The sequence below is a fragment of the Vigna unguiculata genome, chromosome 7, assembly GCF_037176805.1.
Source record: "Vigna unguiculata cultivar grain cowpea cultivar isolate G323 ecotype 2 chromosome 7, ASM3717680v1, whole genome shotgun sequence".
NCBI lineage: Eukaryota > Viridiplantae > Streptophyta > Magnoliopsida > Fabales > Fabaceae > Vigna > Vigna unguiculata.
Genome location: NC_140798.1, coordinates 31,828,884 through 31,851,814, shown reverse-complemented (window position 1 = coordinate 31,851,814; position 22,931 = coordinate 31,828,884). Strand labels below are relative to the sequence as shown.

Here is a 22,931-nt window from a genome sequence, read left to right as displayed (position 1 = left end):
TATAAATATTAGTGTTGATCTTCCCAAGACTTTCCAACTACCAACTATGAAGCTCCTCAACTTCCTTCTTCTCCTCACATCGCCTCTTCTCTTATCCACCGCCGTCTCATCAGATCCTGACCTTCTTCAAGACCTCTGTGTCGCTGACCTTTCCTCAGGTTCTCCTCCTTTAAAATCACTTTTTATATTTTGGATCTCAAAATTTTAGTTTTTTCCTCAATTTTACCCAACACTTCAGTTTGAAATGGAAGAAAATGAAGAGTTACTGACACAAAACTCAGTATGCAGATAAATTTCCAGTTTTTTTTTTTTAAGACATGCAATGAAATATCTCTCTTCCTCCTCTCTTTTTCTGTTTCTAGTTTTTCCTCTTTGAATAATTATATTTGATCTTTTCTCTTCACTCTTGAATTATTTTTCTTTGCTTCGATTGATTCTCTTCAAACCACACCTAACTCAACATCACTGTCCAAGACATTACACTTCTACCTACTACTTTAATTTTGCTTTGTCCTGACTCCAGTGTTTAATCATTTTAACTCAAATGTATAATAGCATTCCCACTTACATGATTAATTTTTATTTGTCTCTTTTCTGCATTCATCAACTCATCATCACACGTGAATACTTCCTTTGTTTTCATTTCTTCTAAAAACAACCTTAACACTGTACATTATTCACAATTGTGTAAGGCACACACTTATTATTAATGTTTATGTACCTTAGCATGTTCCGGATAGCCACAAAAAGACTTGAACTGTATGAACAAAAATGTCATTACTCTACTTAACTCTAATGGTAATAATTAATCAGTGTGGTTGTGACTGTGACAAAAAAACAGGTGTGAAAGTGAATGGATTCACGTGCAAAGAAGCATCTAAGGTAAATGCCGCAGATTTCTTCTCCAGCATTCTAGCCAAAGAAGGATCCACCAACAACACCTTTGGGTCCAAAGTAACTGGAGCCAATGTTGAAAAAGTGCCAGGACTGAACACACTTGGTGTGTCTCTGTCAAGGATCGACTATGCCCCAGATGGTATCAACCCTCCTCACACTCACCCTCGTGCCACTGAGGTTGTGTTTGTGCTTGAAGGACAACTAGATGTAGGGTTCATAACCACTTCCAATGTCCTCATATCAAAGACCATTAACAAAGGTGACATCTTTGTGTTTCCCAAAGGCTTGGTTCACTTCCAACAGAACAATGCCAACGTCCCTGCTGCTGTCATTTCAGCCTTCAACAGCCAACTTCCTGGGACACAGTCCGTTGCTACAACCTTGTTTGCTGCCACACCTTCGCTTCCGGACCATGTCTTGACCAAGACCTTCCAGGTCGGAACCAAAGAGGTTCAGAAAATCAAGACCAGGCTTGCACCTAAGAACTGAAGCTATCTTGCGTCTTGTAAACAATAAATACACCTTATTCATTCTTTCTGAAAAATTGAAAACTATGTGAAGATAATTTGTTTAATAATTTAAATTTGAAAGATATTACATTTCCGGTTATTGGTATTTTGAACTAAAACCTAAAAATAAAGGTTTATAGGTTTATGACTTCTTACGTGTAGATTGTTCGTGTTTATGCTTTAAACTTTTCTTTTTCTTTTTCTTTTTCCTTTACCTTTACCTTTACTTATCCATTAGTTAATACGTAACCATATAATAGGTAAATGGATCCCACAAGAACTAGCTGAGTCACAGATATTATGTTATCCAATTGCACAAACCAAATCTTAAATTAGGTTTTCAATTGTTACAGATAGACTATTTTAATATGTAGAATTTGAAAAGTCTTTTATTATTTGTAAAAACAAATATATTTTAGTACTTAGTAATGGTAAAAATTAAAAAACTGACATGACAAGGTTAGAGTGATGGAATTTTCAAAATTTTCAAAATTAAAGTATCTAATATTTTAATCTACACAATCTTGATGAGTGACTTTGCATCCGTTAGGGTAAACCAAAAGTAGCCTGTTAATTAAGTTAATATATTTTATTGCCAAATTTTATGTTTAAATCATTACCATTTTATGGTGATATATTTAATTAATTTGATTATAGTCCTCCAAAAAGTATCTTATGATTTACTTTAGTCGCCGGAAATTTAGTTGTTTCAACAAATCCTTATTACCACTTAGAATAATGGAAACAGGCATGCTATGATTTTAATCATAACAATCAATAAAAAAATAGAAGACCTAAATATAAATTTAACTATATAATTTATAAAAAATGAAAAAAAATACTTTATCTAGAAATATTTTGGTTGAAAGCTCCATGATTATAACACAACCATCTTTCATTATTGTGTCTCTACCGTTATAGCAATAAAGTGGTGTTGGAGTAATATTAACGGCATTTATACTAATTCCTTAAGTTACTATTGTATTTCAAGCATTGATTTTAAAATAATTTCTGCTTTCAATTTCTAGTTTGTTTATAATATGCGCTACGCTAAATGAAATTATTTTGATTTTATTTTTCTTTCTCACTTTTTATTAAAATAAACAAAAATTAAGAGTGACAGCTAAATAACACTATTTCCTTCTGTAAATCATCACAAGGTAATAAATAAAATTTTGGAAAGGAACGGCGTCAAACTTTTTATTTGTAATAAATAATATAATAAACTACAGCAAACTTATGTCATAATATTTTTATTGTTATATAGCTTTCTTAATTCAAAACCTCCCAAAAAAAAACCTTTTTGTCTAGAAAACCCTACTCACAAACATTTCTTAGTAATCTATTTTGATGAACAAAACAAATAAACAATAAGAACGATACATTTTTTTAGTTAAGAGAGATAATTAAGTTAACTTCAAAAAATAAAAATTCAGAATTTTTCTCACATTTAATATCCTCACTCAGATTTGTTTACTTTTTTCTTATCTTCTTTTCTTTCCTCTGAAAAAACAGAGAGGATAACATACTAAGCTATCAAGTCAATTGTTTCGGCAAATGAGTAGAAGCATTTTCATAAAGGCTACAGCAATTTGTCACAAAAGAGAAACAAAGACTTATCCAATTGCTAGTCAAAATCCACTTACAATTGTTTGCTTACAAAACATATTACAGTGCCCTAGTAAACATAATAGTTCCACAAAATTGTTATCCTCATTACCAACAATGCTGAGTCTGAAAGTGGATTATGTTCCAAACAGTTTTAAGGTCAAAAATATCACTTCGAACCTGTCTGCTGCCTGCCATCAGGGATTCCATATAGCACAATGGGTTGTGAGGGGCGAATGAAGGGTACATCACACCTGAAATATCCCTTCCTCTCAAGCTGCAATACATCTCCACGCTGAAGATTTCGCATGTTGGAGTCTCCATATGCTAAAGTCTCCTTTTTGGTACATGGGTTAAGCACGTCAATGAAATCCTCTCCTTCTTCAAGCTGCAGTCAAACAATAACATGAAATATTCTGTAGGAAATATTGGAAACAACTTTTATTCTTTTCATATTTTCTTACCCAAAAACAATCGTTTTTTCAAACCAAACAACACCTATGTTTTTTCTTAATTTCTCTTTCCTAAATTTTTAGCGATAGAAACCAATGGGCTGAAACAACTGGATGAACACATACCTTTTTCTTTGTAATTAGGTAATCAAACTCCACCAATGTCAGGCTAACTAGTTCATCTATCTCAGGAAGCCAAGTGAGTTTCAATTTGGTTGTCTTCACAGATCCTTCAAGATGCAAAACACCACTCAACCCTGTGATATTTCCATCTTGGTCCTTCTCTATTTCCTTCACTATGGCATTTCCCCAATCCATCAGCGTTACCTCCTCACCTGCTGATATAGACTCTGCATCAACATGGTCAATCCAGATCCTTTTAGTATAAGTTGTAGCTTTATCTCCGGCAGCTTCATATTTCTTGTGTCGAGGTATGATGCGGACAAATGGTTTCTCAGGACCATCAGTGAGAGTCAACAACACACGTTTGTCTGCAATGACAGCAGTGTGTCTAGGACAGACAGGATCAATAATCTTCTTATTAATGGTCCAGAGCTTGTCCCATTCCATAAGATTGAGATTTTTTGATGCACCCTGTATAGTATCAGAGAAGAATCATCAATATTCTTAAGCATATGACTAATACAAGAATGCACACACAAAAAAAGGACAGCAATTGATAAACAAATTCTACTCATCATTTCTAATCTGAAAGAGAATGCATCCTTTTTCTTTATTTAGTAAATGAAAGCAAGAACTTCTACTTACTTGCTCAACAATAAACTGTATCAGCGCTTCAATTTTTAAACCTCTTCGCACAATTCCTTGAACAGTAGGAAATCGTGCATCATCCCATCCATCAACTTTCCCATTTTGTACAAACCATAGAAGCTTTCGTTTGCTGAGGAGAGTGTAGACCATATTCAAACGGCTGAATTCATAGATAAGAACTTTTCTAAGACCCATGTCCTCTTGAATGCGGTAATACTGAGCATTGCGGTCATGGTATTCACTTGATCGGAGGGCATGTGTGATTCCTTCTCTAGCATCAACATATGGACAAGCAAAATCATAAGTTGGATACACTTTATACTTGGATCCAATTCTATGATGAGGCATTGGATTGCAACGATAATAAACAGGATCTCGAAGTGATTTGTTGGGGTCCTGCATATCCAACTTGCCCCGGACACAACACTGCAAGCCCCTCTCTGTTCCGGCAATCATTTCCTTCCACAATTTTAAGTTCTCTTCTACACTGTTATTTCTGCATTTGGATTCTATGCCATCCATTCTCTCCTTTTGCATTTGTTCACGTGGAGTGTCATCAACATATGCTTTACCCTGGCGAATTAATTTTTCAGCCATTTCCATCAACTCGGGGAAGTAATCTGATGTATACGTAATTTCTTCATATTTAATACCCAAAGTATCAATATCTTTCAACAGGTTGTCCACAAATTCATTGCTTTCCTTAGCAGGATTGGTATCATCAAAACGCACAATAACCTGGCCCTGGTATCTCTCAGCAAAATATTTGTTTAACAGAGCTGCTTTTGAGTGTCCAATATGAAGATAGCCACTTGGTTCGGGCGCAAATCGCACGCGGACTTTTCCAACTTCAGCATCTGGAAGATCTATTTCTGCTGAAGGTTTGCTTACTCCCTTCTGGATCTCAGATACAGCCCCATTCACATTCTTCGCTCTATCAGTGATTACGGACTGGTCTTTTGACTTGTTTGCTGTTGGCTCTCCCAATCCTTTTTTGCCAACATATGCTGACGTGACTTCATTCAAGGCAGTACCATGTTCTGTCACTATTGAGTTGAACCATCGTACAAGATTTGTATATTTCGTTGACTTCCTTAGACTTTCCCATCTCTTTCCAGTACCTGCAAAACAATAGCAAAAATAGAATCTATCTGAATACTGGGTAATAACCTATTGGCTGCCAAGCTAACATGATAAAAATAGAGAAATGGAAGAGATGTATTTTGGGTATACACTGCCACAGCATTATGTAAAATTATTGGCCACAATATAGTTCCTATGTTCAACAGACACATCCACACACTAAACCTAGTAGATCCTGTTAGTTTGTTGGCATGGATACAGCATAGCCATAACCTCAAAGTGCAATCATAAACACCATGATTTTCGCTTCCATAGGCAGATTGTGTAAAAAATAGACGTTATTAAAAATCTTTACCTGCAAGGCCCGCCCAGATTGCTATGTCTGCAATTGACAATGAATAACCAACCAAAAATGTACGCTTCTCCAAGTACTCATCTATATATTTGCATGCATTCTCAAAAGCAGGGCCTGATGAGAGGATAGGAGCATACTCCAGCCATTCATCAATCTGAAAAGGCAGAAGGGAAATGAAGAAAAAAGATGATAGTGAGTTTATAACTAGAAGTAAAAGGATTCGCACAAAAGGACTTATTTGAAAAACAATTCAAGAGATTAATCTAATGCAACACAATATATTTGTCTTTTAAAATACTCATCTTTCCATTTTCACTAAAACATCTTCGAGGACTTCATGCATTACGATATTATGTTACACAAAGAAAATCACCTGGCTAGATTCCAAAGCATTTTGCCCATAGAAATTGGGAAGACTAGCAACCCGCCCAATATAACGTAGAAGAGCAAAAGTTCCTCGCAACTTTAGCCTGCAAAGTAAATGCACTCATCAACAAATAATAGATAGCAGACAAGGGTGCACTGCTTGTAGAAGAATACGGGTTAATATCTAGCCACCACATAAACCCTTGTGTTATCTCCCTTCAATTTAGGGATATTATTAGTACAATAGACACAGAAACCAAATTGAACATTGCCACTATCCATTTAAAACGGTAACCACACGGAAATGAAATTCATGAGACTTAAAACCCACATCACAATACATAAGCGTACTAAATGTTTACCATGGCTCCAAAATTGTCGATCCTACACAAAGTGGGAGCACCGAAATTCAATTTTAAAAAATTGCCAATCATCAAGATTGAAAACGAAATTCAACGCACATAGAAAATACAACGTTTCTGATTATTTATATCGAAACATTTAAGCAGTGTTGCTAGTTGTTATTCCGAGAAATAAACAAAGTGGGTGTGAAAAGTTGAAGACTTCGGAGAAATGAACTTTGGGGATGCGAAAACTTGAAGAATTTGCAGAAAAAAACAAATAGAGCGGAGATCGGAAATGTACCCATCGGAGAAGAGAAATGTAGGGGCCGAGTCGGGAGAGAGAGAGGTATCGATCGAGGGAGATATTCCGGCGAGCCTGGCAGCGGCGATTACTGGTAACGGCGGAGAAGATGCAGCGAAAGCAAAGGTTTTGATGTCCATACTACGCTAGATTAACACTAAATAGACACTACACAGAACTTTGTTGATTGCTCCTTAATAGGTTCGTCTAGGTTAAGGTGTTATGGTGTTGAAGAAAACTTGGTTTTTTATCTTCACTTTTCTACATTCCAATTTTGACTTTTTTTTTTCTTTTATCCAACTGGGAGTTTTTGAACCCGAGCCCGCTACTCCTGATTTTCGAAAGGCTTGGCCCATTGAAAAATTTTCATCATCTTGAGATGAAGAGAAAAGTGATTTTACTTTAAACGCAACATTTCCATTTCAGCACCTAGTTTTGGAAATTCTAGTCAAAATATTACAAATTTTCAATGCACTGGCCAAGCCTTACCTAGTTTCCTTCTCCTCTTTTTGTTGGAGTTTTAGTGCAAAATATTTAATGCTAAAAAATTGGGGGGGGGGGGGGGGGGGGGGGGATTTTGAATGCTAAGGAAATGAAAGAGATTTAAACAAATAAAAGTCTTACCCTATGTTTAGATCACAAGACTAAAATATTTTTATTATAACATCCTTTTTCATAAAACTTAAAACCATGCAATTTATTAGTTTATGCTTATTGCAAGTTCAAGTGAATTTATTTTATGTCCAAAATATTTCAACTGTTTTTTTCCAGCTTCTTTTTGGCCATTAATGTGAATCATCATTACTTGTACTGTTGTACAACGTACTCGCTAGATAAAAGAAACAAGACTAACCCATAAATAAAACTGTGTGGACAAATATAAACATGTAGTCTGTGTACAAACCAACAAATTGAAGACAACTTATACGGCTGCATGCAGATTGAGGTTACGTCAAAAACCATGGGTAAAAAGTAAAGTTAAAAAGCAGGAGAGGTTTTAACGTTCTATTCTGCAACAAATGATTCATGATGATTGCTGTTTGCTGAAGGAATAAAGAAAGAAAAACTGGACTCAGAATAGATCAAGGAATGAGAATAAGATTAATAATACATTATCTACAACGTTCGTTACAAGAAGTAGTTAAAGAAACGTGAAACAAATAAAGAGTTACATTGGATGCAATTAATTTCTAGCTCCATCCTCTTTATGATATACAAAACAGATTGTGTTGCATCATCTTATTCTTTTCCAAAACTTTAAGCTTTCAAATTATGGGCTGCAGCAAGTTCAGCAGAGAGGATAAAAGCTGATTTCCCTGCTTCCCTTAGATAGCGAACATCTCCATTCATAAGCTTCAGCAGCTTTCTGCTGATCAGTAGGCTCATACCCTCCTCCGATTCTAGTCCATTATTTCCAAACATCTGGTTCAGTAATGCTTCCGGCACCCCACTCCCACCATGTGTTATGCTACATAAATACCAAAAGAAAACACTGATTAGATCTTTATGTGGTAATGCAAACTAAGTTGAGCTGTAAATAATTTTATAATGCAAGTTCTTTATGTTAATCATGCCTCAGTACATGTACTGTTTTCTCCGGCCATTTAAATCACATAAATGCACAGTACTTGAGTACAAGTACAATATCAAGATGAATCAAATTATTAAGCATATAACAGTTACCTGAGCTCTAACTTGACAAGATGGACCGATTTCCCTAACTGTTCTTTGGTTAGCGAGCCTGCTACTGCAACCTGGCCTCCATTTGGTGTGAAATTGATGGAAATAAGTAAGAAGTCAGCCAAGACCTGCTGAAGCCTTAGACTATCACCGTATAAAGTTTCCATTACGATTTGTTCTGCAACGTCATTGACTATTCGGATACTCTTTCCATTACTTTTTGTCATGACTTGGCTAAGGGAGGCAATCATTACTTCATGCAGAGTGAATTCAGCCATCTCAAGATCCAAGTAACTGTTAAACATAAGGGAGAGAAGATTTATAAAACTGTTAAGGAAAGATGCCAAGACAAATAAATGAGGGAAACTGTATTTTTTGATAATTATTAACACACAAATTAATCTAGCACTAAAGCACAGCGTGAGTGAAAAGTAAGCATCCATCTTTGATTATGCCTTCTCTCAAAAATGCGTATAATTGAATATTCTATATAGGTAACACCCTAAAAGAGCATGACAAAACTACATAACGAGAACTATGAGATAAACAAAACACGATGACAAACACCCAATATCAATTGTGTTATACTAGTACATTTTTTTTGGAGTTTATTTGCATGAATGAGGTTAGCTTTGTAGTCTTCAGTTTCTATGAGGTTTCAAATTTGAACTTCTTTGCTTTAATAGGAGCTCCACCTGATAAACTCTTGACATCACATAAATTTGAAAATAAGGGGAAAATATAACAATATTCACATATCATACCCGTCTAAGATGCTGTCAAGATCTGAATCATCAAGAATTTTGCTAAGTTGCCGCTGGCACTGAGCACTAGTGTGCAGAAATTGTTTCTGTTCTGTTCCCAATTCAGTACCCTCCAACATTTTCCGGGAAAATATAATCCCACATAAAGGATTCCTGATCTGCCTTTTCATGTAAGTTAATGCATTCAATCTCTTCAAGGCAGTTTGCTCAGATAGACGCTGAATATGCAATGCTTGTTGGAGTTCTGGGCTAGCTAGCTGTAAGAAGCAGAAGACCCCAGTAACTAGGCCCTCTACGTCCAACTTCTTACTCACGGAAAGCAGGCACTCTACATACTTGCCATTCCGAGCGAAGAAACCAAAAGCAACTTTCTCTGTTTCTGAACCAGTCATGGCTTTATTAAGTACAATGCCAAAATTAACAAAAGCTTCTTGATTCTTTAGTCGACAACAAGACATCTGGGTCCCAAAAACCTCTCCCAAAAGCATTTTATCCATCACCTCCTCTCGCTTCCATCCAGTTAACTTTGACATAGCTGGATTCCACTCACAACACCAGCCAAATTCATCTGTGCCAAATATTGGCGGGATTAATGGATTGGGATTCTGTACAATTGCCTTGTAATCACCTTCAATACGGGTGAATTTGTCCATTACATTCTTCTGAGCAGTTATATCATGAGCCACAAAGCAAACACCAACAACATTGTCTCGAAGATCCCTGCTTGCACAAGCGTTTACTACTAGACTAATAGGACCAGAATCCATCTTTGACCCGAAAGTTTTGATCTCAAATTGAACATTCTTCTCTTCTTCACCTAATTAACAGAACAAAACAACAATTTAAAAATATGCAAAAGCACGTTAAAATAATCTAATCCCATTGTATCAGAGAAATTGCACCAATTCCTCCCACCGAGACCCAAAAAATATAAATGAACACAATCCTAGGGTGTTCCATTTCTTCTCAAGAAACTGTCAACAAGACACCTTTCTTCTGAGAATTCTCAATCAATGCAACATTCATGGGTGGCTTTAGGAAACATAATAGACAAAAGACACAAACTAACTCGTCTTTAAAGCTTTTGCTTATGGATGACAGGGCTTGAAAAATAAAGAAAATAAGTGTATGAAAAAGAATAAGATGGATAAAGAACATACCTTGCAGTGCCAAGTCAAGCATCTTCTTGACCCTATCAGTTGAAGAATCCTCAACAAGTGTGAGTAAATGCTTTCCAATAGCTTCACCAACTGGAAGACCTGTCAACTCAGCAACTTTTATGTTCCACCCGTTTACCAGGCCATCGACATCAACTGCCAAAATAGGCACTGTTGCTGTTTCAATCAACCTAACCATCTCGCTTGTAACTGCTTCCAGTTCCTGCATCCCTTCGATCTTCAGATCACTTAGTTTTGTATTAATTGCATTTGTCTGTAACTCTGTACCCGGAGTATCTTTGAATGCATTTCTCAGTATTAACTGCAAGGAATGAATAGCATCCATTTCATAGTCCTTCCACGGCAAGCTCCTTGCCTTCACGACTTGAAGGAAAGCCTTGAATGACGATCTCGGATGCATCCTCCTTCCGTCATCTTTTTCTCCAGCTTCATGCTTTGCACCACCCCATCGGATTTCTGCAGCAGTGTGTGACCGAAACCAAAACACCACGTCTTTCAAAGTAATTCTGACAGCTGCCATTCCACACACAACATCACCCAGAGAAAGAGCCGATGGGAAGCCTGCATCAGACAAGCTATCCGTACTCAAACCTGTGGAATCCATATGGTACTCGGACAACCACAGAGCTATCTCTCTTATCTGGGATTCACTTGGTGTCACTCCTAACCTCCATAACTTGTTCTTATATAAGAGGGCTGCTCCATCACATTTCACTAGATCCATTATATTAGGGCTCTGTGATACAATTCCAAGGGGTGCATCTCGCATCAGCATATCACACAAGAGTGTCTGTGTGCGCAGGATATTCTTCTCAATAATCTGATATTCTAACTCTATTTCTTTGTTCACATGGATGGCAAATACTTGAGCCAGAAATTCACAAGCATACCTAAGAGGAAAGGGAACGAACCTGGGAGTAGTGTTATGGCAAACTACCAAACCCCAAAGTCTCTTCCTTTTTTGTGGCTGAACAGCATCAGTATCCCCATCTTCTTCGTTATCATTGACTACAACTGCCATGACCAGGGAAGCAATTGAATCCATGTTTGCCATGTATTGAGCATGACAACTATGAGGAGCCCTCAAGGTGGAACCACACAAAGTCAAATCAAATGGGAGTTTTTCATCTTGAAGAACCTTCACGTGTTTTGCATGACAATCAACTATCATACGGACCTTGTTCTTCATAAATAAAAAGCGTGAAGCCTGGGGAATATCTGTGGCTGGATAATGCAAACCCAAATATGGCTCAAGGCCCGGCTTTGTTATCTCAGCAATCACCTCCCCATGGTCATCATCGTGAAATTTATAAGCCATCACCCTATCATAGCCTGTGAGCTCAAAAACTTCTTGAACCATTGTATCACATAATCTGTCCATGCTTCCACTAGGCAAAGATTGCAATCGGGTAATTGCTTTGGCAGCAAGCTTGTAAGACTGCAAGGCACCAGCTGCAGTCATGGGAACCTCATAAGGCTTGACTGGCTCAAAGTCAATGATCAAACTGCCAGTAACTCGATGAATAATCGCATAAAAGGGCTTCCCAGAGGTCTTGCAATGAACAAGGATCGGGTTAAGAAGTGAAACCTCCCCAAATCCCAGAGCCTTTTGCAATGCAGAAGCACTAGGTGCTGTGAACAAAGTTTTTATGTCAGTGCCAATGCCAAGGGCAGGGTGGTCACCAACACTGGGGACAGCATGACTAACCATGGTCAGCATTTCAGGAGCGTTCTCACTGTATGCAATGACCTTACATGTTTTCTCATCTAAAGCCAACAAACATCCAAAAGGCTGAATCATCTTTCCTCTCTGTATGTGATGGAGGTAAGCTGTCGTAACTTTATCAGACCTTGGTTGATTGACTCCATCAGCTGTTCCAGAGACTCGCACCGAACTGGAGTAGTCAAAGGAACTACCAGACTCCTCAAAAGTTGCATGGAGCTTTGCATCTACAGTTGTCTGGGCAAGAACCCTAGCACTATGTCTTGATCTCCCCGAATTGCTGGACGATTGGCTGGGCCTCGAGGAAGACATTTTCACTTCAAACTGCACTTCAAATGTAAATATAACAAGCGTAAGTTAATTGGAATCATATAACAACCTCGGAAAACAACTTAAATCTAATATTGATTTACTCCAATGCCAATCTCTCCGCTCCTGCTCATGTAACAATTCAACAGGAGAAGAACAAAATTCCAAAACCTTTCCAATATGACAAAGTCTCCAGAGGCTAACGTACCACTAATAACTTATTCTATTACCCAATCACAGAATACCAGCAATCCCCACACCTCACGTAAATAGATTCACATCGTTATTGTTCATCTCTTCTCTAGAGCATATGCAAATTCTGAACAACAACAACCCAATCATCCAACTCCACATGCTTATAGATAGAATAAAACTGGACACTATTATTCTTAATTTTCAAGAAAATTGATCACGCTGTACGTCAATACAGTCAATACAGAGAAGAACTAAGAGCCGACAAAACAATTCCTGTAAAACAATAACATATTAAGCTGAAAAAACAGACACCCATGACATACGTTAAAAGGAGCAAAGTCAATAGGATAGCATATACGGGGATAGCACATAGAAGGAGGAGGAAGGGGAAAGGTAAAAGTAAAATCAGGAGAACAGAGAGTGGAGAAAAAAGAAATCGTGGAAGGAAACGAACCTCGAAAGGGAAAGAGTGAGAAGAACAAAAGGAAGGAAGCAATGAAGATAACAGAAGTCAAGGGTTAAAATAAAGAAAAGAGGTGTGGGCAGCAACACCCATGTCTCCCCTTCCTCTCCGTGTAACCCAACTCCTTCTTCGAACTCACCACAACTGTGACCAGGGACCGCCATGCCATAAAGATATCATTTTTATAGTACCCACTTCCACAACCATGTGAATGTGAATGTGGGAGTTACTGGGGAACGAACTCAGACTGAAATAAATAATAAAAGAAAAAACACTAAACAAAATCATCATTATTCGTTCAACAGTTAAATGCTTCCGATATTTATGAGTGGCCAATAAACAAAGATGAACATTTATTATTTTAGAATAACACTATCATTTTCCCCTTGTTATATGTTAAAAGCGATAAAACAAGCCAGGTGAGTGGGTATGACATTTAAACACTGTTAGAAAGTATATGAACAGTAGGTTAGAGTTGCAAACAAAGATTCATGGTTTACATAAAAGATAAAAAATTTACAGTATAGAGATTAATAAAAAAAGATTTGAGCATTGAGTTGTGAGAAAAAAGAATTAGATTTGGTTTTACAGGGACAAAAGTTCAGATTGTGTGTGAGAAAGTGTGCATTTATTAATGATAAAAAAAGTAAGTAAAATGTGCAAGTGGGCTTGGCGTTGTTGTTGGTTCACTAAAACAGACAATAAGGACAGTTGTGGATCATGGATGGGAGGTTTTACTACGCCCGTTGCCCCCTTCTTTCACTTCATCACTTCCTTTCAACACTCACCTTCCATTTCGGATTTCATCGTGCCCCCCAATTAGACCCATATTTCATGTGTTAAAATCTCATTCAATTTTTTAACTCTTACGGGGAGATGCAGTCCAAGTATATATAATAATGTCACTCGCTATTGGTGAATGAATCAGCAAATGAAAAGGAGTGCGTAGAGTGAAAGAAAGAATGGTCATTTTTTTATTAATATTTGTGGGGTAATTCGCTGTGATTGGATAGCCGTCCCATACCTTGGGTTTGGAGATGAGAAGAGAAAGAGAATAATAATAGTAAGAACAAGAAAGTGAGTTATGGGTGTCACGTGCACTCCTCAAAGCTGTGTCATGCTGCAGCTGCTGTGAGAGTGTGTGTAAGACTATAAAGTAAGAAAGAAAATGAAAAAAAGAAAAAAGAATGGTTTGAATTCCATGCTACATTCTGGGTTTGAATTCAAGGCACAGTGTGTGCGTGACTGGGTGAGGATCATCACAACCATAACTGACGTAAACATACAAATAAGCCCATGCCGTGTTACGCTGTAATCTTGCACTGTAGGGTCTGCACAACATTTCTCTGAATCTAGTCATTTTCCTACCCTTTAAGGTTTCTTCTTATTTTATTCCTTTCCTTATTTAATAGCTATACTATTTTCATTAAATAATTTATTTGCTTTTCCTTTTATTCATAAAACAACAAACTGCATGTTCCCAACCGAACTTACTCGACCTATTTCTTTTTAATTTTAAATTATAATAGAAACGTAAAAATAGTATGTTGAATCAATGAACACCTGTTTGAAGGATTGCCATTTATTTTAGGCAACAATCATGCCTTTGGCATTGGTCCGGTTGTCTTTAATTATTAGGAGATGACATTTAGGTTAATTTTTTGTGTTTGGTAAAATAGAGGTGTGTTGATTTTTTGAATCAAAGAAAAAAGAGGTCATTCTTATCTCTATAAGTTTTTAAATAAATTAAATTAAAATGTCGAGGATGATGCTTAGGTGATTTTTCCAAGTGTGTGAAACAAACGTCATTGTTATAAAAAAAACAAAATATAAAAAATATTATAAATTGATTTTATCTTTAACTAATTTCCAAAGTATTCTCGTATTAAAATATATACATATAAAATATTCGATAAAGGTGAAATAGATGTTCAATAATATTTGATAAGAGATAAATTAATAAATTCAACAATCAATAAATTTTGATAGAATAGATTTAAGGCATAATTCTGATAACATGTTAAAATATATGATTTAGTTTAATAGTTCATTAAATTTATTAAATATTATGTTGGTTTTTCATTTTTAGTCAACTCACCTTAATAATTTTCATTTTATCATTTGCTTATTTTAGCTATATCATAACTTTAAAATTTAATATCATTATCTTATGACTCACCTTAATAATTCTCATTTTACCATTGCTTCTTTTAGTTATATCATAATTTTAAAATTTAATGTCATGACCTCATTGATCAATTTGAGAATGAAAGATATGATTGAGTGTTGAGACAAATTGGTAAAGACCTAAATTATAAAGACAGATGCATTGTCAAAAGCTTTTTCACACAATGTTTTACTATATTAATAAAAATGTAATTCATGTTAGATTTATGATTATGAAGATTTAAGATTATTGTTGATCGACAAAATTGAGGTTAAATAAAAAGTTTAACTTTTAGTTGTACTTGAATCCTATGTATTTTTTTGTTGGTATGCCAAAGTGGAAATGTTACAAGAAAGGCAAACTACCCATAACTCTTACTCTTGCATCCCTTTCAAACATTCCAATGGTTTCAATATTTGATTTTGTGGGACAACAGAAAAGTCTCACACATCTTGTTGAACAACCAAACCTTTTATTTTTAGATGTTATATATGTCAGCCAAAAAATCACTAAGTAAATGCATTTTACTAACTTTATTATTCTTTTTATTTATTATTCCATTCACTTACTTAATATTAAAGTCTCTTTGCAAATATATTTTTATTTCAACATCATCTTGAACTGATTTCATTGTTTTTTCATCATCTGCAATTGGAGAAGCCCGAATAAGGGTTCCACTTTCATACTACAATTCGAAGAATAAATTAACATAAGATGAAAATAAAATGTTGATTGTACTGTTTTGACATGATACGATTAAATGAAACAAAAAATTCATTTTCCCTTATTTGAAAAAAAAAATAAGGTAAAAGCGAGTGAAATATATAAGTAATAAAGTTTTTATTTCATTTTCATTTTGTCAATGTTTTTTATTCGGTTGAAAGTTTCACGTTGACTAGAAATAAGATAATTTTATAGTATATAAGTGAGGTGCAAACTTTATCTCACAAGTTGGTTTTATGTGGTTGAGTTGGACTTAAAACTCACTTCTAACAAGAAGTTACGTAATTATTGCAAATTTTTTAATGTTTTTCCAGTGTTTTTTTTTATCACCATGGTGTATTATTCCATTAATTTTATTTAAGCTAAAAGAGGTTCATTATAGTTATCATAAGAAATTAGCTTACTAAGAAAAATATCATAAGACTTTCTCATGATTTCTTTTTGTTTAATTTCCTGTTTGTATTAATTGATTTTCAAACAAACTATAACTATTAAAAGTATATTATTTTTAATTTATTATATACATTTTTTGTTGTATATACATTAAATAGATGATAAATAAAAATATCTATTAATGTTGCATCCATTAATTTAAGCTTTATTTTTACTTGTTTATAGATTTTTTTTTTAATTTTATCACGTCAAGTTTTGGCATAAAATAATTTAGTATTCATATTCATAAATGCAATGTATTTCAATTTTATTTAATCTAACAATATTAATATACATTCTTTTCAAAAGAAGGAGATAAACTACTAATGTAACTAAATAATAATAAAACAAAATAAAAAAACTCTCCACCATAATGTGAGAAACAAAATTATATTATTTTTAAGAGGCTAATTTATATGTATTATCAGTGCAAAATATATCGTATTGTTTCTAACAAATTAGAAAGCATGGTATTATACTTTTATAAGTTATTATTGTAAATTTTGATAAACACAGTATATTATATATATATATATATATATATATATATATATATATTGACTTGTAATTGAATAGTAATGCAAAAAATTATATTAGACTAAATGATAATATTTTGATGTGTGTGTGAAAGAAACTTTAGGCACGTGGACTAATATGATTTAATATCAAGTTAATTATACTTTTCCTTTCAATAGTAGAAGGTGCTCATTAGTGATTTATAAATTGTTTAACAATATTGCATGAAGATAATTAGAAAAATTATCACGCTTTTATTCTCAAACTTTTCATCGTTAAATTTATCTTTATCACTTTTCTGTTTTAAAAATCTATAAACTATTTAAAGAAACAATTTAAAAAAGTATGGCTTCAGGGCTCATTTTTAGTATTTGTTTTCTTTCTTTCCTCAAATTAATTATCAAACTTAAATAACATAACCTATTAATGTAGTACTTTTTCTTTTAATATTCAAGTGAATCTCTACAATTGTTGGAAAAGAATCATAAATGGAAAATAAAATTAGAGTAGCTAATATAAATTGGTAGTAGAGTTAATAGTATATTAAGCAGGTCAAATTTGTGTGTAAGAAGAGATATGGCTATGTAATTTAATATAATAAGATATTCGAATGATTGAGCTTGGTTAGTGTGATTGTTAATTATAAATTATTAGTTTTATTTATTGATTGTATTAAAATAAATGTGTGGCTGGGAGAATAAAACGTTTCCTAAAGTTGAACCTCTTGTGTTTTTTATTTTTGTTTTTCCTTTCGTCCAACTAAAACGCAACGTGTGGTCATCCTTTGTTTACAAAAGCATAGTCATTTCTATCCACAAAGACATGTAGGGTAGAATTTCCCCACTTTGACTAAAAAAATATAAAACAACCAATCAAATTTATAATTAAAATCAGATAACAGAGTCAAGTACTCACAACTTTGTTTTTTAACACATTTCTTTACGTATATTTTTTATAATGTTACAAAGCTAAAAGGTAAACTTATTGAGTAGAAAGTAAGACTTACAAAAGACATAATTTTTAATCAACAATAAAAATATATATTAAAAGAATGTAATAAAATGTAGTTAACATTTTTCATATGTTAGCAAATTCTAGAACTAAGTCATATTAATGATTATGCACTTACTTTTTCTTCTTAATAATTAATGCACCCGTGTGTAAATAAATCGAGTTTATTATGTAAGACTATTTTTTCTTTGTTCTGAACTTTTTTGAAGAAGATGGTAGTCCATTCAAAGAAAATTGTCGGTAAAAAAAAAAAAAGTAAAAGTGGCTATACGCGTACTTTCTTGGTTTATGTTTTTCAGTTCTTAAAATTATCGAGATTCGTAAGTTTTAAGGAGTGAAATATGTTTTTATTACTTTAATCTGGAAGTGAAATTGGAATTCATTAATTTTGATAAATTTTAATTCTCATATTTTAAAATGAATGAATATAATGCTTTTAATTTAATTACTTTAATTTTTTTTATATATTAAATATATGAGTTGTTATACTGTTTAACACATCATCATTTTAATATTAGTTGAGAAATATATTTGACACATCAATTTCTTTTTATGTAATTTGGTTAAAAAGATTATTTCTATTCATTTTTAAAATATAGGACAAAAAAGATATCAAAATTTTAAATAAAATGAATTCCAATTTTACATTAAAATTTAAAACCAAATATATATATATATATATATATATATATATATATATATATATATTTTATTTTGATGTTTTAATGATAAGTGTGATTTTAGTCAAATCCTTTTTCTAATGAGAGCTATACATTTGTATTTTAAAAGTAAAAAAGTGAATAATGTTATAATAAAAATAAAAATAAATGATAATAATTTTGGGAGATAAAAAAGTACAGTTAAGCTAATATATAATTAAGCCTATATAACTTGATTCTCCAAAGAATGGTGTCATGTATTTCTAGTGCGTATTAAATTAAAAATTTAAAAGATTATTTTAATGTAAAGAAATAATCTTGTGAATTTTAAAAATTTGGTGAGAAATGACTTGTCATATTTCTTAGAAAATAATTTATGATTAAAATTTCGTAATTGTATTGATTTAAATTTTTGAAATAATTTATGAATTCATAAAATTTAAAAAAAAATCCACGAATATCACAAAAATATTTAAATTATAAGACGAAAATATAAAAGTTAAGGTTTGGCTAAAAATATGTAAAACTAATGTATTTTACCAATTTTTAATTGCTAATTGATTATAGTTTTATGTTTTTCTGCAATGTTTTCCATGCATTGAAATCTTGTTTTATGCTCTTGGTTAATATTATAAGTTTAAAATTATGATTTTGTTTTGTGATAATTCTGGAAGTTAAAATTGGTTTATTAGCTTAAATTAAATTAGTGAAAAATAATAGCAACTGAAAAAATTATTAAATAATTAATATTAGTATAAATGTTTTTATAGTGTTTCAATAAGAAGAAAATGGCTTGTGATAAGAAAATAAAGGGAGTAATGTAACGTTCCATTAAGTTACATTTATGCACATTTAATATAAAAAACATTTATTTTTCTTTTCTTAACACTACTTCTTGGCCTATCATTACTGAGAACCTCCACTTAAAAAACATCGTTACAATTGAAACAACAAAGTAGGTAAGTTAGTGTTATTTAGAAAGTATCATTATTGAGAACCTCCACTTGAAAACATCATTACACTTGAAACAACAACATAGTGGGTAAGTTAGTGTTATTTACAAAGTATCATACATTTGCAATTCACACCACTTATCCAAACGTGCCTTTCTATAAACTCATTCATTAACCAATCAAACTAGTTAATCATTCATAATTAATCAAAACAAAGTGTTTGTACATATTAGTCCAATTGACTATCTTTCATTTCATCAAATATTTATATTACATCATTATAGACACGTAATCTTATTTTTGAAAGACTCGTGTATTGAATAGAATTAAGAGTTTTTTATTTGTCATATGATTTTTATGATTTGTGGTTGATATATTAATTTTAAATTTTTTTGTTGCCTGAATGAGTTATGTTTGATAATTTTAAATTCATTAGATATATGTAGTAACATTGTATAATTATTTTAGGTATTTTATGATATCTCACCCATATTAAAGAAAGACATTAGCGAAATAAAACAAAAGTAGTCAACTTATCTTTTCAACCATGTAGAAGACTAGGTTTTGATTAGTTTTTTTCTTTTAAGTTAAACTAAATTTGTTATTCAATAGCTATTTATTTTTGTTTTGTAAAATGTATTGAAAAGATATATTTGAAATGTATATATTTTTATGGATCTTTTATTGTTTTTAGGTTTTGGTTTCATGCCAAAACCAATTCAATTAAAAAAAACACAAAATTTACACCTCTTAATACATTAACAAAGATAAATTTACATTTACATGTATAAATTTGTAACAAAGGAAAATTTTGCATAGGATTTATAAAATATAGGCAAAAAATTTATGTTTATTAACATACGTAAATTTACATTAGTTATAAATACAACAGTTGTAAAATTTATTATAAATACAACAAATATAAATTTACTTATGTTGTTTTAACATACATAAATCTACCTCTTACATCTTTTGCAATTAAGTATGATCTAAATCACACATAAAAAACATAAAATATTAGAAGTAAAAAGTATTCTCTGTGTTTGTGAAAAATCACTTATTTCCCTTAATTGGACTAAACTTTCTAACTCTATCAAACTTCTAAAATCTTTCTGGCAAACTCTTATCTTTGAAAAAATGAACAAATTATTTCAAAATCTTAGAGAAGATTCAATAAAAAATAACTAATTTTAGAGAAATATTTATCTTTATAAAATAAAATTTTTTATTTATATGTTTTTTATTTTAATAATAAAATATTCAAATTTCATTTATATGAGACTATTCCTCCTACTAACTATTTTTAGGTCTTACAGTAATAATTAATAAAAAGAAAAATGAAAAAAGTTCAAGAAACTCTTCTGAATTTTAATGAAATTATTTAATGAATGTGATATCTATATCCCTACTTAAAAATCACCTAAATTTTATTTTAAAAATGTATTTAAGCATAGTAAGGTTGAGGGTTGATTTAAGATTAAAACTTTGAATGTCATAATAATGATGCTTTTCCTTGCTTTCAATATCTAACACTTTGACCAACACTGTTAATAATACCGGTGTAATTGGGTTTCCTGCATCTTTTAAATACGCTTTAACATTATAATGTAAAACTACGAAAGAATATTCTGAAAGTAGTTACTCAGGGGCTTGGATAAGCTTAATGAAAAAGAATACAGAAAGTTTATATTATAAAATCGAAAAAAAAATAAGAAGTCAAAATCTACTTATTCTACCAAAAAATGTTTTTTTTTTTTTTATAAGAATACATATGAACTCAACATTTTCGGTGGGATTATTGTTACCAGCAGCTACCGTCTAACTTTTACAGCCAACTTGTCATTGCATTGAAAGTGAGACTTTGGATTATGATGGGATCAAAAAGTAAATTATACATACGTCATTAGTTATGTCAGAAGAAGAAAGAGTATAAATTATTATTTTTTAAATCAAATATATATGTGAATAATTAATGAAAAATGATGTTTAAAAATGAACTTTGAGTTGTAAATTAAAAAAAAAAACTGATGTGCTAATTAAATTTAAACATTTCTTTAATAAAAGAAATTAATGTAGTAACAACTAATTTAATAAAGCATGAAAAGTAATTATAATTAAAGGAAACAAAACAAGTATATGTTTTTAATCTCATCAATTGGACATGTTTAAAATGTTGAGTTAAACATAAATTTACTTATACAACTAAAAATAAAGACAAACGTCACCTATTCTGTCACTGTCACATTGTTAAGGTTGAATTAAACTATATTTCAGTATTTTAATAGATATTTTAGTTTTGGATGAAAATTTGGTACATGGAGGAGGCTTTAAGGAAAAACCCTTAGTCAACTTTAATGTTTAAGTATTTAATATATAAAATATGAAAAATATATATGGATGGTGGATTTTGAAAACCGTTGAATTTTCAGGCTTTTGTGAATTGGAGAGCATCGGTGTCTCTTCGTCCACCACCAGTGTACTTAAACTCAATATCTTACCAACATTTCAAGCACTCTCAAAAGTACATATACTTTTTTTTTTCATATATATTAAAATGAGATTATATTGGAAAGTAGAGTACAATAATTTCTCGACTATACGTGAAGATATGATAAGTGAGGCTATTTATTGTTGTAATGTGGAGTTTTTCTTCTTTTCTCTCGTACAGTAAACAAATAAATAGCCACTGCGATGCAATTTTCCAAGTCCGAAGTTTAATTAATTAATTATTTATTTTTATAATTTTCTAAATAATTTCAAAATTAAAAAAAAAAAAAAAAGAGTCAAGGCCAAAACTTTTTATTTGGGGGTGGGACCTAACGCATCTTGAAATAGGATAATAGCTTCTGCTGATGTTTGTGATACAATAAATTTCACTTACAATTATGACAAATATTTGGTTTCTGAATTGGGAATGTGAAAATGGCCTTTGCAGATTAATAGACATGAAATATGGGCTGGTTTCATAAAAACGACGTTTAAAAGTACAATACTATTACTGTTAAATATCAGAATAGTATAATATATCAGGGAAAATATTATTTAATATAAATATTATGTGTATAATTAGTGTGATTGTTTCAAAAAAATATAATACGTATATTAAATAAGATAGTATTATATTATATATTACATATTTATTCAGCAGTAGTTATGTCAACGTATTTAATATTGACAGACAAGCTATTTTTATGGAAATTTAATTAATTTATTTTAACTCAAAAACGTTGTTATATCTCACATTATTAGTCCGTAAATAAAGTGTAAAACAATGGATCTTACATAAATTTTTGTAAATTAATTATAAGTATTGTGGTGATTATAGAAGAACAAAATTTTGTAAAGAAATTTAAAGAAAAAAAGAGAGAATAAGTGGCAACCCAAAAATTTTTAAATTTTGTTGAGGATTGAGCTCTCTCAACAAATATTGTACAGAGCTTAAAAAATTGTTTGAAGAAGCATATGAAAATTA

General features: G+C 32.0%; 3 protein-coding genes across 5 annotated transcripts; 1 reads left to right on the top strand and 2 right to left on the bottom strand.

Moving 5' to 3' along the window:
* On the top strand, positions 1–1,567 carry LOC114190445 (germin-like protein 5-1). Its single transcript, XM_028079332.2, has 2 exons — positions 1–158; positions 842–1,567. Exons 1-2 carry the CDS (start codon positions 47–49, stop codon positions 1,384–1,386), a joined length of 657 nt encoding a protein of 218 aa, XP_027935133.1. The 5' UTR covers positions 1–46; the 3' UTR covers positions 1,387–1,567.
* A 1,430-nt stretch (positions 1,568–2,997) lies between these two features.
* LOC114191611 (Glutamyl/glutaminyl-tRNA synthetase, class Ic) lies at positions 2,998–6,953 on the bottom strand. The gene is made up of 6 exons (XM_028080899.2): positions 6,687–6,953; positions 6,049–6,145; positions 5,676–5,829; positions 4,235–5,358; positions 3,593–4,060; positions 2,998–3,402 (listed from the first exon to the last, which is right to left on the bottom strand). Exons 1-6 carry the CDS (start codon positions 6,824–6,826, stop codon positions 3,184–3,186), a joined length of 2,202 nt encoding a protein of 733 aa, XP_027936700.1. The 5' UTR covers positions 6,827–6,953; the 3' UTR covers positions 2,998–3,183.
* Positions 6,954–7,764: 811 nt separating this feature from the next.
* On the bottom strand, positions 7,765–13,468 carry LOC114192684 (phytochrome A-2). Of its 3 annotated transcripts, XM_085675620.1 has the most exons (6): positions 13,042–13,468; positions 12,705–12,720; positions 10,291–12,383; positions 9,131–9,947; positions 8,370–8,660; positions 7,765–8,154 (listed from the first exon to the last, which is right to left on the bottom strand). In XM_085675620.1, exons 1-6 carry the CDS (start codon positions 13,160–13,162, stop codon positions 7,944–7,946), a joined length of 3,549 nt encoding a protein of 1,182 aa, XP_085531746.1. In that variant the 5' UTR covers positions 13,163–13,468; the 3' UTR covers positions 7,765–7,943. The 3 variants fall into 3 exon arrangements, with proteins under 3 accessions (XP_085531746.1, XP_027938266.1, XP_027938267.1); XM_028082465.2 differs by lacking the exon at positions 12,705–12,720 and having other exon boundaries at positions 10,291–12,355; positions 12,990–13,255; XM_028082466.2 differs by lacking the exon at positions 12,705–12,720 and having other exon boundaries at positions 10,291–12,360; positions 12,990–13,228.
* Between the last annotated feature and the right edge of the window lie 9,463 nt (positions 13,469–22,931).

Coding starts and splice junctions, on each gene's coding strand:
- LOC114192684 (XM_085675620.1), bottom strand. CDS start 13,162: ATGGCGGTCCCTGGTCACAGTTGTGGTGAGTTCGAAGAAGGAGTTGGG. Junction 9,948..10,290: donor GCTTGACTTGGCACTGCAAG/GTATGTTCTTTA, acceptor TCTGTTAATTAG/GTGAAGAAGAGAAGAATGTT. Junction 8,661..9,130: donor CTTGACAGCATCTTAGACGG/GTATGATATGTG, acceptor TATGTTTAACAG/TTACTTGGATCTTGAGATGG.
- LOC114190445 (XM_028079332.2), top strand. CDS start 47: ATGAAGCTCCTCAACTTCCTTCTTCTCCTCACATCGCCTCTTCTCTTA. Junction 159..841: donor TGTCGCTGACCTTTCCTCAG/GTTCTCCTCCTT, acceptor ACAAAAAAACAG/GTGTGAAAGTGAATGGATTC.
- LOC114191611 (XM_028080899.2), bottom strand. CDS start 6,826: ATGGACATCAAAACCTTTGCTTTCGCTGCATCTTCTCCGCCGTTACCA. Junction 5,830..6,048: donor ATGCTTTGGAATCTAGCCAG/GTGATTTTCTTT, acceptor CTGCCTTTTCAG/ATTGATGAATGGCTGGAGTA. Junction 4,061..4,234: donor TACAGTTTATTGTTGAGCAA/GTAAGTAGAAGT, acceptor GATACTATACAG/GGTGCATCAAAAAATCTCAA.